Consider the following 16991-nt stretch of genomic DNA (forward strand, 5'->3'; position numbering starts at 1 on the left):
GATCCTTCTGCAGGAAGGGGTTAATTGCCCGAAAGAATTCAGTAAGAGAGGGATTTTTCTTGTGGGAAATTCCATAATGAGTAAGATAATATTTCTTTGTAGCTCTAAACAAAGGAGTACGTTAACATCCCTCGGGTTTTTTGAGAAGTTGTGGGGATATCCCATGTGTTTTCGGGAAATTACTGCGATAATTTTATTAGAATTTGTTGGTTCTGTGAAATTAATCCAATATGAATTTACTTTAATGTGCCCTTTTCTAATCCAATACGTAAGTTGGACAAAAAATCAGTACATCTTATCAGATGAATATGAAATATAAACATCAAAGAGTTTTGCACTTTCTGTATGGTTATGTCATGTGCATGAACAATCGTTTCCGGATATCTGGTATTTATAGTTGATTGTTTATATTCATCTGTTTGGGAGGACTTTAGTGCTCATCATCTCCTCCCTGGAGTTTATAAGAGGATGTTAGGGCTACATGACCGGAAATCCAACGTGTCTCTAACTAAGATAAGCAAGCCTGTTTACTTGCGAGGTAGATACATACAAATGCAGGAGGAGGATTAGGAGTATCGTCCCAAGAGGAAAAGAGACATGTCTGTCTGTTTTTTGCTCATTCTTAGTTAGGTTGGGTGGCCGGATTCGAGCTGGAATGCTAATGCTTACGAAAAAGGAGGTCTTCATACGGAGTCGCCCGCTCACATGAGCAGTGGAGAAACCAGGGATTGTGTTGAGTAAACCCCCCTGGGGCCGGAAAATAACCGATGAAGATAAGAGTTATATTTCTAACTCCGTGGACATTATGTCACAAGATTTATCTTGTGTGGTGTCCAAGGACTATACATTATGTTTGTGCTTAAAGTTTAAAGTACAGGTCCTTACAGTCGATCGGATTCTACATTCTGCTTATTGGTTTTGGCTAGATGAATGTCCTTATTCCCATTCATTAGTTTATTTATTTTCAAGCATCATCGCGATTTACTCGTCTCTCGAAAGGCATTCGTTCAGGTAATTTTCTCATTAATTGAGCGAGTCACAAGTTCGTTTGTGGATGTTCAATTCTCAGGTAGAACCTTCTTCGTCTTACTTGGTTTTACCAGTTCATGCATTATATTGCCCCACCTTGATTAACCACGAAGATCAGATGATCGTCGATTTCTTTCTTATGTGTCCTCACCCCTCTAATTAGCCGTGTGGCCTGTGAGAGTAGTTTAATTTATACGATACTTCATTGTCGTGCCCGAGTATTTCATGGTGGAATGTCGAAAAGAAATTCTTGAAAATGTCATGAGCGAGAGAGGGAGGGGGATGTGTATGGCATCGGCAGGAAAATTGTCTAAAAAAATGCTACACTTATTGCACTTTTCGCTAAATCTTTTGTTTTTGCCAATTGAATTATAAATTTTTTCTTGTTTTGCCAATTCAGTCCATCCAGTTAATTTTGACCGAAAATTGCTGATGTAGATATCAGCCGTCTTACTTGGCATGACCGATGTTAACATTGACAACTTTTTCAATTCGTAAATTTTCTCGAAATTTTTTCCTTTTTCTTTTTCCTTTTCTTTGTTTTTTTTTTTTTTCTCTTTTGATCGCCGAGGGTCGTCGGGCCTTCGCTAATCGCAGGTGAGGCGGGCTTGCCTAGATATGGGCAATGTTGGCCTCGCCAGATTCTGGAGAGTAGGGGTTAGCATGGGCCGGGTGGGTTGGGTCGAGACCTAGACCCCGAAACCGATCCTGTTATAACCAGTTTCTAGTTTTTGGAACCGAGAACCGACCCCGTTTGTCTTGGAACTTGTTTTGGAACCGATCCTGTTTTTCGGTCCGATTTCGGGATCTACTTGAGAACCTATTTTCTTTTTTTTTTTCATCAAAATAATATGAGTATCGATGAAATGAGCAACAAAAATTATAATACACCAAAAGCAACAATCCAAAAAATAATAATAAATAATAGTATGATTCACCAAAAGCAAGAAACCCCGATATAAAAAATAAAAGTTTTTTTTTTATAGTCTAGGATCCACCGACCCCATCGAGCTTCGCCCGGTGTCCGGCCCGTATAAAAAATAAAAGTTACAGTCCACTAAAAGCAACAATGATCCTTCGTAACGCTGAATTAACATAGTGCAAGTCTTTCTATCACACTTTAATTTTTGTTGTCCCATTAAAAAAGAACTGAAATTGTAGGATCCAAATAACATGCTAAAAGACACCACATTAAGCGCGCATGAACTAACACCAAAAAAACTCAAACACCACGAGCATAAAACCAAAATCATAGTTATTTGGACATTACATTAGGTTTTTTTTTTTTTAAGTAACTAAAAATCGGTTCTAAAACCGGACCGGGTGGGTCTTCACCTAGAACCGGGAACTGGACCGGTTTCAACCGGTTTCCAAAAATTGGAACCGAAACCCGGACCGATTTGAGCAAGAACCGATTCCCGACCCTATTTTTCGGGTGGGCCGATTCGGGTTCCGGGTAAACCTAGTCCGGTTGCACACCCCTATTGGAGAGGACGTCTCGACCCTCAACGGCCACAAAAGGAAAAAAATAAAACAAAGAAAAGAAAAGAAAATATTAAAATATTTATTCACGTCGGCGTTGGTCATGCCATGTAGGACAGGTGACGTTCACATTAGCGACTTTTAGTCAAAATTGGTCGGATTGACTCAATTGGCAAAACGTGAAAAGGTTTAGGACTTAATTAGCAAAATTAAAATGTTTATGATTGAATTAACAAAAGTGTAATAAGTTTAAGACTCGATGGACAATTTTCCCGGCATCGGCATGGTAAGTCATGGTAAGTTGTCTCCGAAAAGGTCAACAATACGACCCTTCCTCATCATCAATTTGCCACGCTAAGATGCTCACTTTTTCACCGTCAAAAACCCACCCAACCCCATTCCACCTTCACTAAAGAACGATACAAGTCTTGCTCTTGACCCATGCTTAATCATGAGTTGTGAAGGAGTGCATATGATTAGGAGAGCACGAACCATCATGCGGACAATTCGGTGGAATTAGGATGAGCATAATGATTGGAGTTCCTACTTCTTGTTCCTGTAAAGACAATACGCCTCATGTTCGATGTGAACATCATCACGCACGTTTTTGTTTCTAAGCTCCTTGGCTTAAGACATATTTGATGCGATTACAAAAAATGGTGGTGCGAATTACCTAATCAGCAATTCAATTTCGTGTTGTTTTCAATCTTGGTCACTCCGCTAGGCATCGAAGATGCCGGATTTATTTTTTTCTCGAAAGAAAGTTATATTCGTTGCTCAAAATGATACATGACTGCCCTCACTTGTTGATCTTGTTTGAGTTTTCTTGTTTTTTGTTCTCTCTCGACTCTCCCAGTTGAGTTCTAAATCTAGGAGCTATCATCTCCCGCTCTTGATGTGGAAGTTTAATAAATATGTTTTAGGAGATTCGATACCTCGTGCTCTGTTTGTGTGTAGATCCCTTGCCTCCAAATTCAATAGTGATTGCAAAAGCTTTGGCAATCAACATTGTGAGTAGTTTAATAAATATATTTTCGGGGATCCGATACTCCTATGCTATGTCCGTGTACAAGTCCTCTACCTCCAATTGCAATGATGATCGCAAGAGCTCTAGCGTCTTGCAGTGATGTAGAGGAAGCTAAAACTAGACTCAAATTGCCAACCGGCAACACAGAAGTTATTAGAAAATGAATTTCCAATGTGTGCTCACATTTGTATCAATTTGGGATTTTTTGTAAAAAAAAAAAAATAGTTTGGGATAAATTTATCACAGGTATATCACTTTAAAATTTTTGTGGCAAAAAAAAAAAATAGTTTAAGGTAAATTTGTCACATGTATACCAGTTTGAGATTTTCGTTGTATTAATCCTTTTTTAATAGAAAGGATTTATCGGCATTTTCCACTTTCATCCAATTCTTAAATCCATATCTTATCTATACCTCATCCAAGTAATCAAGTATTTTTGACAGAAGTATGATGCCGAAGAGGATTATGTACGTGGCTCACAAACCCATTTATTGTTACTAATTGGTTTGGTGCCTAATGGAACTTGAATGATAGGGCACGTAGATCAACAACTTTGTAATCGTGATCTTGACCTGACAGTCATGTATGTATTCAGTTCGTACTTGAGTAATTAAACAAAATCATAATGTAATGTATTCAGTTCATTTATATCTGATTGCATAATCGTGATTTAACATTTAATAATTTATTTGTTTAAAATCTCGCGATGACAACATTTTTTTTTAAATTTTTTCAAGACGGGACCTAGTATATTTCCATCTATGTGTCCTGCAATCTTCATATTACATTTTCACTTCATTTGTCACTACTTGAGGTCTCTACACCAATAGGTCAACTTCTAACTAGAAGTTGACCATCTTCAACATTCTAGAAACTTCACTCAAAGAAGCAAACATGTAATGCAAGGTCAACTCCTACGGCTCAGCCAAATCCTCGGTTACAACATACGCACAAAACCAATTAGATTTTGTCTTTCTCATATGCAAACCCATTGACTTTGGTCGATAAGTTTTAGTTATCATTATATAATGAAATCTTTGCCGTATCATTTTACGGAGAAAATTAATATAAAAGTTAAAATTTTATTATATTTATGCCAATTCAATTCTAAACCTTTTAATTATGTCAATTTAGTTACAAATATCTTTTACGTTTTTGCCAATTAAATCTTAAACATGTGTATATGCAGACTCTCCATTGATTCCGTACACACAAGAACAATGGTTGACTATTTAAACAACCATCTCTTTCGCAATGAGTTTTCTTCAAAGAAGATGAACAAGCGATGAGCATAACGAGGAAAACAAGTCAAGAGGGTCATTTTCATGACAGGTTTTATTCCAAATCAAGAGTAGGTGTTGAATTTGTTAGGCGGGACTGCAATCATGAGATGTCGACAGAAATCATAAACAAGGTTTTTCTCCTTTAATTTTTTTCTTTTGGAACTGATTTTTTAATCTTGTTTTTGAGCGTGTGCTGTGCATTATGTCAATTAGAATTTAGTAATCTATTAATTGAAGAGATGATAAAGAAGAGAAAGGAAAAAATTCAGCTATTAACTTTATTTAGTTAAGTATTTTTAAAAATCTTTGCCTAAGCGGTCTGAGGTTTTGGATTTTTTTTTTTTTTTTGGTCCACTTATCTTTAACTTTCTTCTCTATGGCTTTTGCTCTGCCTAAGAGCGAGGAGTCGAATTCCGTGTACCTGTAATACTAGCGTCCCCTCCTAGCTCTCCTAATCCTTTTACCAGCATGGCCATATACCTCTTGGCAAGTTTAGGCATTGTTCACAAAAAGAAAAGAGTGTGCAACTTAAGTTCCGTTCGTGAAACATTTGAACTGTGTATCGCTATTTGCTTGGACATTCTAATTAGTAAATCAGGAAATTTGATTGTACACATGACGGTTACTAAATGAGGAAGGATTTGGATTGCACAAATGAGATAAATTAGGAAATTTGATTATACACATTCTTATTCATAAATTAGGAAGGATCCGGTACACACAATTAGATAAAGCAGGAAAGTTGACCATGCGAATCAAGTAAGGTGGGGGACTCAGATCATGTCAAAACATTTTGAGAAAAGGGAAAGGAAAAAAAAAATTTGGGCATTCTAATTAACAAATTAGGAAGGATTGGATTGCACAAATCGACTAAATTAGGAAATTTGGCTACACCCATTCTAATTGACTTATGAGGAAGGATCTGATTGCACGATCATAAAAAGTAGGAAATTTGATTGTGTGAATCAAGTAAGTTGGAGGGCTTAACAATAAATTAGGAAGGATTTGATGACACGAATCATATATATATCCGGAAACTTAATAATGCACATTCTAATCTATAAATTAGGAAGGACCGAGTGCACAAACCCGATTAAAATTACAAAATCTTGGTATATACATACTAATCAATAAAAGGTTAATACCATGAAAAATCATAAACTGGTACATCCGTAATAAATTTGTCCAAAATTATTTTTTTTATCATGAAAAATCCCGAACTTGGACCTTATCAGTTTAACATTACATATTGGGTTAAAACTAAGGAACTACAATGAACAAATTTAAAATTCAAGGATCACATTACATGTCGGGCCGCTAGAAGTTGAACCCGGGACCTTATCGGTTTAACTATCTAAGGCCTAGGCGTCTCACCAACTCGTCTGACGCCTCATTGACAAAATTCGTAGTCTATCTGTGTCCCTAATATGCACAACATTTTAATGGCGTAATTTTGCAATTCCACTTTTGCCCCTTCCATGTCATACACTCATCAGCGACACCCCCGCTATAAATACGTTCGAACTGGCTCTCCTTTGTCTCCGTGCCTTGTTCTGCGTTCTCGAAGAAACCTCGAAACCCAAAGAAGAGAGAGAGAGAGAGAGAGAGAGAGAGAGAGAGAAGATGTCTCCCAGGGTCAAATGTCTCGCCCTCTTGGCCCTCCTCGCCGTCTCCTTTGCCGCCGTCTCTTCGGCGGCGCGCCCCGACCCGGCGTCATCTGGCGGCGCCGCTTCGACGGCACAGTCTCAGCCTCAGGTAACGCCCGCACGCTTCTCGTTCCCCGTCGAACTTCGTTGCTTTCTCGGAATTAGTCGATCCATCGCGAAATGTTCGCTCGTCCGTTTCTGATCTTTCTGCCTTTTTCTTGTTGCCGTCGTCGTCTTCGTCTTCGGCGTCGTCTGTGCGTGTTGGGGATCGAAGGTCGGTGAAGACTGCGGCGGCGGCGGCGTAGGAGCAGAGGAGTGCTTGATGCGACGAACCCTAGAGGCTCACCTCGATTACATCTACACCCAGAATCACCACCATTGAAGAAAGCTTATTTTCATTTTTCATTTTTCTTTTACTTTCTTTTTATCATTTTGTTGATATATTCTGTTTTTTAAATAATTGTTTTGAAGGAAAAAAGGGTCAAGGCTCCTTTAATTCTATTTAACTCAGCAGTGTTGATGCTTATAGAGTTCGCTATTCGAACGGAGCGTTAAGCAAATCGTCCGTCCCACCTCATTTTGATTCATGGGATATAATCCGATTGGTAGTAATTGCTCGTTAGGGTTTCATCGAACGTTTTTTTCCGGCTAGCTTTGCGAAATTAAGCATCTGGCCGATGGTCGCGTAAAACCCGTTCCGATGAACTGAAATCAAGCCTTCCATGCTGGCCAAAATGTAAAAGAGAAAGGAAAGCTCGATAAAATTGTTTGTGCCAATGATTGTGTGCATACTCGAGGAAAATTTTATAAATGCCTAAAATGCTTTCATTTTCTGGGTAATCCTCCCCCGATGCAAGCAAGGGCAATAGCCTAATTGGAGTGTGAGGATCGCTCGCCGAGCCAAGGAGAGGAGAAAAGAAAGAATAAAGAAAAAGAAAGGAAAGAAAATAAAAAATAGAAAAAAATTAAAAGGTAAAGGACGAAAATGCCCTTTGACCAGACCATTCTTTGAAACGATGAGATCATTTCTGATCTTTATTTAAGAAAATAAAGCCACTGTGATCCCTTATTTGGATTTTTTCCTTATACCCAAAGAGGAATTTTATGTATTGCTTTGCATTTAGTCAATTTCCATATTAGGCTAAAATACCATAAAAGAACCATGAAATGTTTAGGATGAATTTTAGGGGGGGTGGTTTCCCCCTATTGACGTATAGTTTTTGCATGAGTTCCCTTCCTAAGTGGGTTTGCAAAGTTGAGTTGGAGAACAATTGCACCTACTCACCACTACAAGTCTACAAGCATATCATAACATAGTTTGCTTGGAACTCTACCTACTTTGGACCAAGTCAAAGTCCTCTCCCTAAGTTGACTTTCATCCTCCTCTACATCTAATTTCTATCTCTAATCGCCACAAAAAAAAAAAAAAAAGGGATTTGTCGCCCAAATTGAGCATTGAAACCCCCTCTGCCATTTATAAAATGATAAATTTACTTTGTTTTTAGCGTAATTAGGAGGGCAATTGAGGCCAAGTAGGCCCGACTATTGTCCCTCGAGCGACCGATTTTTATTTTTTTATATCGTAACTCCTATATAAAGTGTCGTAACGGACAAACACTTTGAAATCGATAGTCATTGGTGTGTTGTTACCACATTCTACGTGGAAGTTATAATATTAATTACGATGAGGGATCATAGAAAACAAGAAATTATTAATTAAGTTTTCTTTACGAATGGGAAAAATCTTTATTTTTGTAGTCGTTATAAAAGATTTTACTTGTTTAATCCACTCATCGGATTCCATTAATGTAATGCAGCAGCTTATTGGAATTATTTTTGGGAGGGGAAGTACTGCGATTTACATGCTTGAAAAAGTAAGCATAAGACAAGGAATCGGATGGTGCCATGGTTCCAGTTCGTTTGATTATTGAGATTTTGTTCGAATAGAAAAAATCTATGGACTTGAACTCGACTCTTTTGCAATCGATTTATTGAAGAACTAAAGCTTGATTTCAAACCTCGAACGATTTCATAAAGTATATGTATTTGTACATGTGGATACGTACTTTTAGATAGTGCTTGGTCGTTTAGATTTCTAGTTAGAGTAGAACCGAATAAGATATGATATGAAATTGAAATTTTTTTTCTAAATTTGATGAGTTGCAGTAATAAAACCAGATATTTTCATATCCTATTCCTTCCATTATTTGGTAGAAACTGCATATTACATTAAATAAACCCGAAATTCGTAAATGGTGATGGTAAGAAACAATGTGCAAACGGACACAACCTCGAGTAATAAATCCATGATTTGCGTACATTCTAAACCTTAAGCAACAAAGGAGCTCATTGCAACAACTATGACAAGAAACGAAAACAAACTACAATGACATTGATGATGTAGATTAGCCAATGAATGTCAAATCTAATGAGAGTGAGAAAGTATGATAATTCATTTTCACAATTCCGAAAAGTATAGTACTTCGACTCTCTCGCCTCTTTCGTGAAGAAATGAGAGAGATAAGGAAGACTAATTTCGACTCTGTTACTATTTTCGTGAAATTTCAATGTGAACCAAAGAGGTATGGAAGAGTCGTGGATCTTCAGCATGAACCAGAGCTACAGTAGAAGAAGAGAAATAGAGGGGCAAGATTTCTTCTAAGGAATCTCCTTAACCTTCACTTTCTTTCAAGTATGAATTGGTTCCTTTGAAATCTGGATTGTTCTACTTCATTTCTATTTTCTTATTTTTAATTATTTTTCTATGTTTTCTTTATTTCTTTATTTCTTTATTACTCCCTTCTATTATTCCTTAATAAAAATTTTATTAGGTAATAAAATGTACCGATATACGTAAAACAAGTAATAAATATAAGTACAAAAATATATGTACTACATATTATAGAATAGACAGAAATATGGATAAATAAACATGAAAATTGTTGTTATTTTTGTTTTGTTATGTTGAATTCTCTTTGTTGGATTAGTATTTAAATATTACTTATTACTTAAATTTTATTAATTTAATAACTTTTCTTTATATCATAGACATACGTAATCATATCAAACTTTATCCCACACCACAAAAATCTTTTTTTATTTATTCTAGCGACATCCCTCTTGTATCTTGCCTTTTCTGCACAAAAATCAAAAAATGATATGATAAATTTTTATCCTAACTATCATACGTAACCTTAAAAATTTTCACATATATTTCTAAGAACTGTTAACTTTTTCGTGAGGTAATATTAGATGCTCAATTAGGTTCGGCAAATCTATTGGGCTAAGTATCGAGAAATTGTCAAAAAAATCATAAATCTTTTGCACTTTTGCCAATTCTATCATAAAGCTTTTAAGTTTACAAATTCAGTTATAAACTTTTTCACATTTACCCAATTCAGTTTTATTGGCCGAAAATCGCTGACGTAAAAGTCGTCCGTCATATGTGGCATAGCCGGCGCTGACGTGAATAATTTTTACAATATTTTAATACTTGAAATATTTTTATTTTTTTTTCTCGTTTCGTTTTTCTTTTTTTCCTTTTTCCTTTTTCCCTTTCCCTTTTTTCTTTTCCTATTATTTTTTCCCTTCGCACGGGCTGGTGAGGGAAACCCTCACCCGCTCTTGGCGAGGGCAACCCTCGTCAGATCTAGCCAAGGTTGCCCTTGCTTGGGCGGGGGCGGTACACGCTTAAGGCCGGTAGATGGTGAGGTCGGGCGGAGGGAAAAAAAGGAAAAACAGAAAAATAAAAAAAATGATAAAATATTGAAAAATTATTAAAAATTATCTACATCAGTGCCGATGATGCCACGTAAGATGATCGGCATAGGATTGAATTGGCCAAATGTGAAATATTTATGACTGAATCATCAAACTTAAAAGCTTTATGAATGAATTGGCAAAAGTTCGAAAAGTTGTAAAACTTTTTTAACAATTTTCCCAGTTGATTTTAATAGCTTGAGCTCTAATTCGAAATCGGAAAAGTCAATCTCGAGCAATTGTCGAGTCGAGTCCGTGCTATTTACAAGTAGTTTGACTCAAATAGTCTCATTTACCTTGACAAGTATTGTTACAAAAATCCGATAAATAAGGTATGTAATCGCGGAGGAATGATAAGAGGGTAATATATTTTGGTGGAAACTCTAATGACAATTACACGGATATATATTAGTTGAAATAGCTCATGACAAACTTTCAAATGTGGTAAACCCTAGCTATGCTCCAAACCCTCGAGCACTTGATTGTGTAGTCAATGAAACCTTTTGTAATAGAAACCAAGAAGCTTATTAACTAATGAAGGCCCCCTTAAACTGATCAGCTCACTTTGAGATGGGCGTGTGCTTATCAAGGAGTGTAGTGATCTGCCACTCGATGGGGTCTTCTATTTTTCCTTAGTTTATTTATTAAACAAATTTTCGTAAAAAAAAAAAAAAATTCCTTCCAAATACTAACATTCCACATGTGGATGGAAACCAAACTGCCTATATCGCCGAGTACGAAGGTACAAGGTAGATGAACATAGACTGCACAAGGTGTTCCAATCCTCAATTCAACTGTTGTTCTTTTAAGATTTATGTAATCTACCCATCGGCCATCAACATCAATCACATAAACCAATCTGTCTTTCGATCTGTCTATCTTCTATTCATACTGTCTACGATGAAAAAATGATTTTAGATAGGTCAATTTCATATTCCTCAAATGGCCCTATGGCAACAATATTTTCCTATCATATCCTCAGATTAAAGACAATTAAAACTATGCAATCGTCCTAATTTTTCCTTCTTCCTACCAGCTTCAACAATCTCAGTCAAACATTCTCACAATTTTTTTCTTTGCCCTTTTTTTGGGTGCTTTTTTGGGGCAAGAACCACCAAAATACTTTGGGCGGCCAATCATGCCCACTCCATGCCATTGGCCCACTTAGTAGGCGAAATCATTGACTATGTTTGACCCCGACATTGAACGTTATTCCTGATGTCCATGATGATGTTGACCGAATTCATTGTGCGACTGTCCTCATGACTCATGACTTTTTGTTTTCGAACATGACCCATGAGTTTGAATATGTCCCCAATATACGTAGGGCCTATTTAATTCAGCATTTTCGAATGACTTTGAGGCTCTAAAATCTCTTGGCCAAACGTAAATAACTTTTGGTTCATTTTTTGCTCAACTTTGAGAAAATGCAATTACACTTCCAAAGGCTTCTAAAGGCATTTAACCCAAAATAGCTCTTGAGGAAAAGCCCCTCTCGATGAGAAAGAGAGCTCTCTTGGGCTTATAGCTCGGCACTTGATGCCCCGTTGCTCTCTTCTCCCATCAAAATAGACCCTACCAGTGCTTGGAATTTAATTTCCCATAAGAAGCTGAGATCCTAATACTACAACCTTGAAATCATCACATACAAGACCCTTTGATTGCCATAAGAAGCCCTAATCATATAGTAAACCTGTGCTCTGTCTCCAGGTACATCCTGGCTGAGGAGATACCGGTTCGGTACGGCGGATTCAAGAGGGAAAAGGATTTCGAGTTCTCGAGCGAGGATGGTCCCGTGTCGGAGCTCACCATCAAGGCTGGATCGACCGAAACCATTGTGCTACCAGCCGAGGAGGTAATCCTTCGCCTCTTGTCCTAACGAATTTACATGTTCTTGTTGCCGTTTTACATGGCAAGGCGACAATTACAAACCGAAAGCAAATCAAATCTGCAAAAAACAGAGCAACTCCTTATTTCTATGCTCATTAATGTGTTTGATTGACGTCGTGACAGACCGGAAACACATTGCTTTGGGACCTCACGGTGCTGGGCTGGGAGGTGAGATACAAGGAAGAGTTTGTGCCGAGCGACGAGGGGTCGTACACAGTCATTGTTCAGAAGGGAAAGAAGATGGCGCCGAGCGAGGGGCCGATCCGCAACACGTTCCGGAACAACGAGCCCGGGAAGGTCGTGCTCACCATCGAGAACATTACCGCCAAGAAGAAGAGGGTTCTGTACCGGTACAAGAACAAGAAGTGCTCCAGCTTCTGAGGTTTGAAAGAGACTCAGGTGGAGATTCGTCACATGTTTTTGGTTTCAATGAGAGGATTTGTCATGTACTTAATGTTTTTTTTGGTTTGGAATTTGAGGGGAGTGATTCTTACAGCGAGGTTAGAGAACAAAAGCTAGGTAGTCTTTTAAGCTTACGTTAATAGTTTTAGCGTTTTACATTAATTTCAATCTTTTAGGATCAACTTATTACAAATAATAAAAACAAAACACGATATTGCATACGTTCAATCGCTCGATTTTAATTTTTTTTTCCTAGTTGCCACTCCACATATTTAATCTCCGAACAGTTATTATGACAACCGCCCCCTCCGCTCACCACCATCGCCCGCTAACAGCAGCATGCCGTCGCCCGTCGACCGCCCCCGCCGCTCACCACCATCGCCCGCCGACCGCCCCCGCCGCTCACCACGGTCGCCCGCCGCCCACTTCCGCCCGTCGTTGCCCATCTACTGCCACCTAGTGTCACTTGTCGACCGCCACCAGTCACTCACCATTGCCGCCCCCCGCCGCCCGTCAACCGTCGCCCATCGATCACCGCTTGCCGCTCACCATCGCCTCCCCCCGCCACCTATCAACTGTCGCTCGTCGATCGCTGCCCACCACAGCTCGTTGTCACCCGTCGACAGCCGCCCGCTGCTCACCATCGCCGCCCACCGCAACCCACCGTCACCGGTCGACCGCCACACGCCGCCACCCACTGCCGCCCATCGACCGTTGGCAATTGACCGGCGCAAGTAGTTTAACTGTTTTTTTTAAATAATAAAAATTCTTTTTTTTTTCCAAAAAGTAAAAATAATTCACAAAGTGTATTCTTCACCAAACGGAATTTACGTCAAAGTTGTTTTTTCCAATGTATTTTTAAAATACACTTTACCAAACACTACTTGCATTTTGAAAATTCCCTTTAACTCAAAGATATTTGCATTTTTTTCAAAGATATTTCCTCAAAGCTAAACCAAACAGGCCCATAATCACCACCGTAAAGTGAATAATTGAGAGCCGGCGTGCTCCTATTACAATCTCTATGCAAAATCCTCGATGATAGTCGTTAAGACTAATTTTGGGATTACTTCTATCTAGATCCCAAAGTCGAATCACATAGCAAAGTGCTAAACCGCGACGCGAAACCGTTGCTCGGGGATCGGTTAGGAGAGGCCTATCGAAGCATCCAACAAGAGCGAGTCATGATTCGTGAACCGGTTCGGCGGACCGACTGTAGAATCTCCGAGGAGACACTTCAACGGCAGGGGAGATTTGGTTTGGTCCCATGACTGCTAAATCCATCTCTAGACCACGGTTCGTGGAGATGGGCCCACAAAGCTTTAGGGGTGGTGGCCCAACTGGCCAGTCCATGGGACTCGACCAGATCAAACTTGTACACCCTCGTTCGTGGGCCAAATGTGTCATTCTCGAAGTTGGAATGGACCTTCTTGATGATGGTTTTCGGGAGAGGATTACCAAAAAAAACATAAACTTATTGTAATTATAATAATTCATTCTTAAATTTTTTTTAATCAATTCAGTCCTAACGCTTTTGCAATTGTGCCAATTTAGTCCATTTGGCCGGGTGATCCTGACTTGGTAAATTTTTAATGATATTTTAATATACTTTGAATTTTTAATTATTTTTTTAGTAATTTGTTTTATGCTTTTTCTTTTCTTTTTGGCTTTGGGTCGGCAACCTCCGGCCGGCCACCAGCCAAGGACCAGAGGAGGTCACCAGCCCCCGGGCGAGGGTCGCTAGCCCCCGGGTGAGGGTCATTGCCCTCGCCAATTGCGAGCAAGGGCTCACGGTCCTTGCCCGGTTGCGATGAGGGTTCACAACGCGACCTTCGTCCATTGGCCAACAAGGGTCACAAGCCCTCGCCCCTGGCCCTTCGTCGTTTAGGCAGGAGGCTGTCGGCCCACAACCAAAAGAAAAGGAAAAAGAAAAAGAAAGGCAAAAAAAATTTACTAAAAAATAAAAAATATTGAAGTGTTATTAAAAATTTACCACGTCAGCGATGGCTAGCCAAATAGATCGAATTTGGACAATTGCAAAAGGTTTAGGATTGAATTGGCCCAAAAAAAAAAAAGTTTAGGCATAAATTGTCACAATTGCAATAGGTTAATGATTATTTTGGTAATTTTCCTCAGCTTTCCCCCATTGCAGAAAATTCGCCATTGCTGCCTCTACCTTTATAGATAAGATTTTGTATCCTCCTTTTTTATTATTGGATCTAATATAAAAATACACCTTAAGCACTTATTAACAATCAAATGAGGAAATAGTGCAGTAGTAGTCCATATGAGGTGCATAATCAATACTTTGAGAATCGAATATTTTATTTTAATAATATATTTAAAAGTTGTCTCAAGGGTACTCATAAAAAAAAAAACCCCTTTAGAATATAACAACAAAGTTGCGGTTATTCGGTAGATATTTGGCAATTGTCATGTTCCCGTGAAATTTCAAAGGCACCCTATTTTTAATTACTCTTACAATTTGATTTAGTTCGCTTGTTTTGACTTCTGAAAAAGTCGAACACAATTTTTTTTTCTAATTTTCTGACCAAAATTTAAATATTACCTAAAATTCTACAGAAAGTACGGATAAGTGAATCTAAGTGCCAATCTTTGTAACATTAAAAAAAAAAAAATGTTAAACTGTATTCTCGGTAAGATTGGAAAAAAAGTAAAAGCCGAAAAGTAAAAAACTCTCCAGATGTCATCAAGTCAATCCAAACGGGTTTTAAAGGGTATCGCGTGTTAATTTTCTAGAATATGTGAGGCGCCTCCGCGATTTTATTAAAGTACAAGGACCATTGGAGCAAATTGACGCAAAAAGGGCATTGGCAAGCCGAGGAATTTATGTTCAACTGTCTTTCGTTTATCATGGAATTCAATCAATTTGAAGTCTGACCCTACTCATCAGTCATTCCTTATATCTAACCAAAGAATTTGACTCGTGAAAATTGTTTTACACGTGCAAAAACTTTCGCGCAAAGCTGAAAAATAACATCATGTACAAATTTATATTAGAAAGTTTAAAAATCAGATCGATTCTCTTATTCGAGAGTTTAATCTTTTAAAAACCTTAAAATCGGTCCCGCAATATTTTATGCGAGGTCTTGGTCATGCACGATCCATCCCGGACATCGGCTCACATTATCTAAGATGGGTCTTTTAAGCGGTTTCCAATTGTGTGACTTGGGATGTCCACTTTGGCGGAAAACTCCGATCGGGGATGCTGCCTTCTTCAAGGGATACGCGGCAGAGGGAACATGCATAAATCAATTGTTTGAAGTTAAGTACTGAGAAAGAACATGCACAGTTGTAGCCCCATCGATACCTAAATGGCAGGCATAGACAAGTATCATATGTAATGCAATATTCCCTAGGGGCTTACTGCTATTCTTCTCTCTTTTGCAATCCAAGGTGTGTTTCGAGGCTTCAAGGATACCATAAAATCCTCTCTATGCCACTGTCCCACTCCTGCAACATTGACACAGAAAAGAATTCTGATATTCTTGAACTTCGAAATACACCTTGCATTGCTAAAGAAAGAAAAATAGCATGAACCCCTACGAAATATTGGATTACATTTTATACTTATCTATATCTGTCATTTGGGTGTTAGTGGTGCTACAATTGCGCACGATCTTTACAGGTTTGGATGACATCATCACTTGTTGATGATGGTTTGGCTATTACAGGATAGACAACCCTAGCATATGCATTTGTGGAGAAAGATTATGAGAAAACTGTGGTTGTGTCTAGGTATTACAGGCTTAGTGGACATTGGTCACAAATGTCTTGATCACTTAGTTGGGTGTTGTGCCATCCAACCTGTAGTACCCGTGGAGTGCTAGAGCCCAAACTTGCTGCTTACTACTAGGCATTCTTACTTCTTAACAATTAAATCATACATATCGAGAACTCCGGTCGCCATTCATGAACACTCTTGACCACCTCTTCCATGGCCATCGCCTTCAGCCAACAGTCACGGTGGTGGTTTCATCCATACAAGCATTCAATTAACCAAAGTTCATTCAATGGACATTCAATAGCCTTGGCGCGACCTATTTTTCCCTGGCACGGCCAGAAAAGGGATAGGTTTAGGGGTATTGTCCAAAAGGCATGCCAAATGGCCCATCAATTTAGGTGCGGGCTTTGCCAAGCCCATATCACACTTTCGAAGTTGGTTTTCATTTTGAATTACTTACAACCTAAGTATTTCTACGAGTCGCTACAAGCCATTTGGGGTCGGCTAGAAACCAAACGAAATGCGGGATATTCATGTCATTTCCTATGAAATCGGAGATTGTAAGTTTGGGGACTTGATTACGCTAATGTCTAATTAGCGCCCTTTCGATACCTCTATCTAGTTGGTTGTTTACTTAAGTTATAATGCAATCTTGATTTATCAATTGATGCTAAAGGTGTTACCAATGCTCAAGAGATCATGCAAGTTGTTTGTGCTTTTTCATTAAT

At 38.6% G+C, this 16991-nt stretch overlaps 2 protein-coding genes across 3 annotated transcripts; both read left to right on the forward strand.

Annotated features, from left to right (window-relative positions):
- The first annotated feature begins 6349 nt into the window (after positions 1 to 6349).
- On the forward strand, positions 6350 to 6993 carry LOC125315028 (phytosulfokines 4-like). Of its 2 annotated transcripts, none has more exons than XM_048278890.1 (2): positions 6350 to 6576; positions 6736 to 6993. In XM_048278890.1, the coding sequence occupies exons 1-2, from the start codon at positions 6445 to 6447 to the stop codon at positions 6847 to 6849; spliced, it is 246 nt and encodes an 81-aa protein (XP_048134847.1). In that variant the 5' UTR covers positions 6350 to 6444; the 3' UTR covers positions 6850 to 6993. The 2 variants fall into 2 exon arrangements, with proteins under 2 accessions (XP_048134847.1, XP_048134848.1); XM_048278891.1 differs by having other exon boundaries at positions 6742 to 6993.
- Positions 6994 to 11515: 4522 nt separating this feature from the next.
- Positions 11516 to 12645, forward strand: LOC115755211 (patellin-4-like). Its single transcript, XM_048279661.1, has 3 exons — positions 11516 to 11549; positions 11879 to 12081; positions 12240 to 12645. Exons 1-3 carry the CDS (start codon positions 11516 to 11518, stop codon positions 12495 to 12497), a joined length of 495 nt encoding a protein of 164 aa, XP_048135618.1. The 3' UTR covers positions 12498 to 12645.
- Positions 12646 to 16991: the final 4346 nt, after the last annotated feature.

Source organism: Rhodamnia argentea, chromosome 5 (genome assembly GCF_020921035.1).
Source record: "Rhodamnia argentea isolate NSW1041297 chromosome 5, ASM2092103v1, whole genome shotgun sequence".
Classification (NCBI taxonomy): domain Eukaryota; kingdom Viridiplantae; phylum Streptophyta; class Magnoliopsida; order Myrtales; family Myrtaceae; genus Rhodamnia; species Rhodamnia argentea.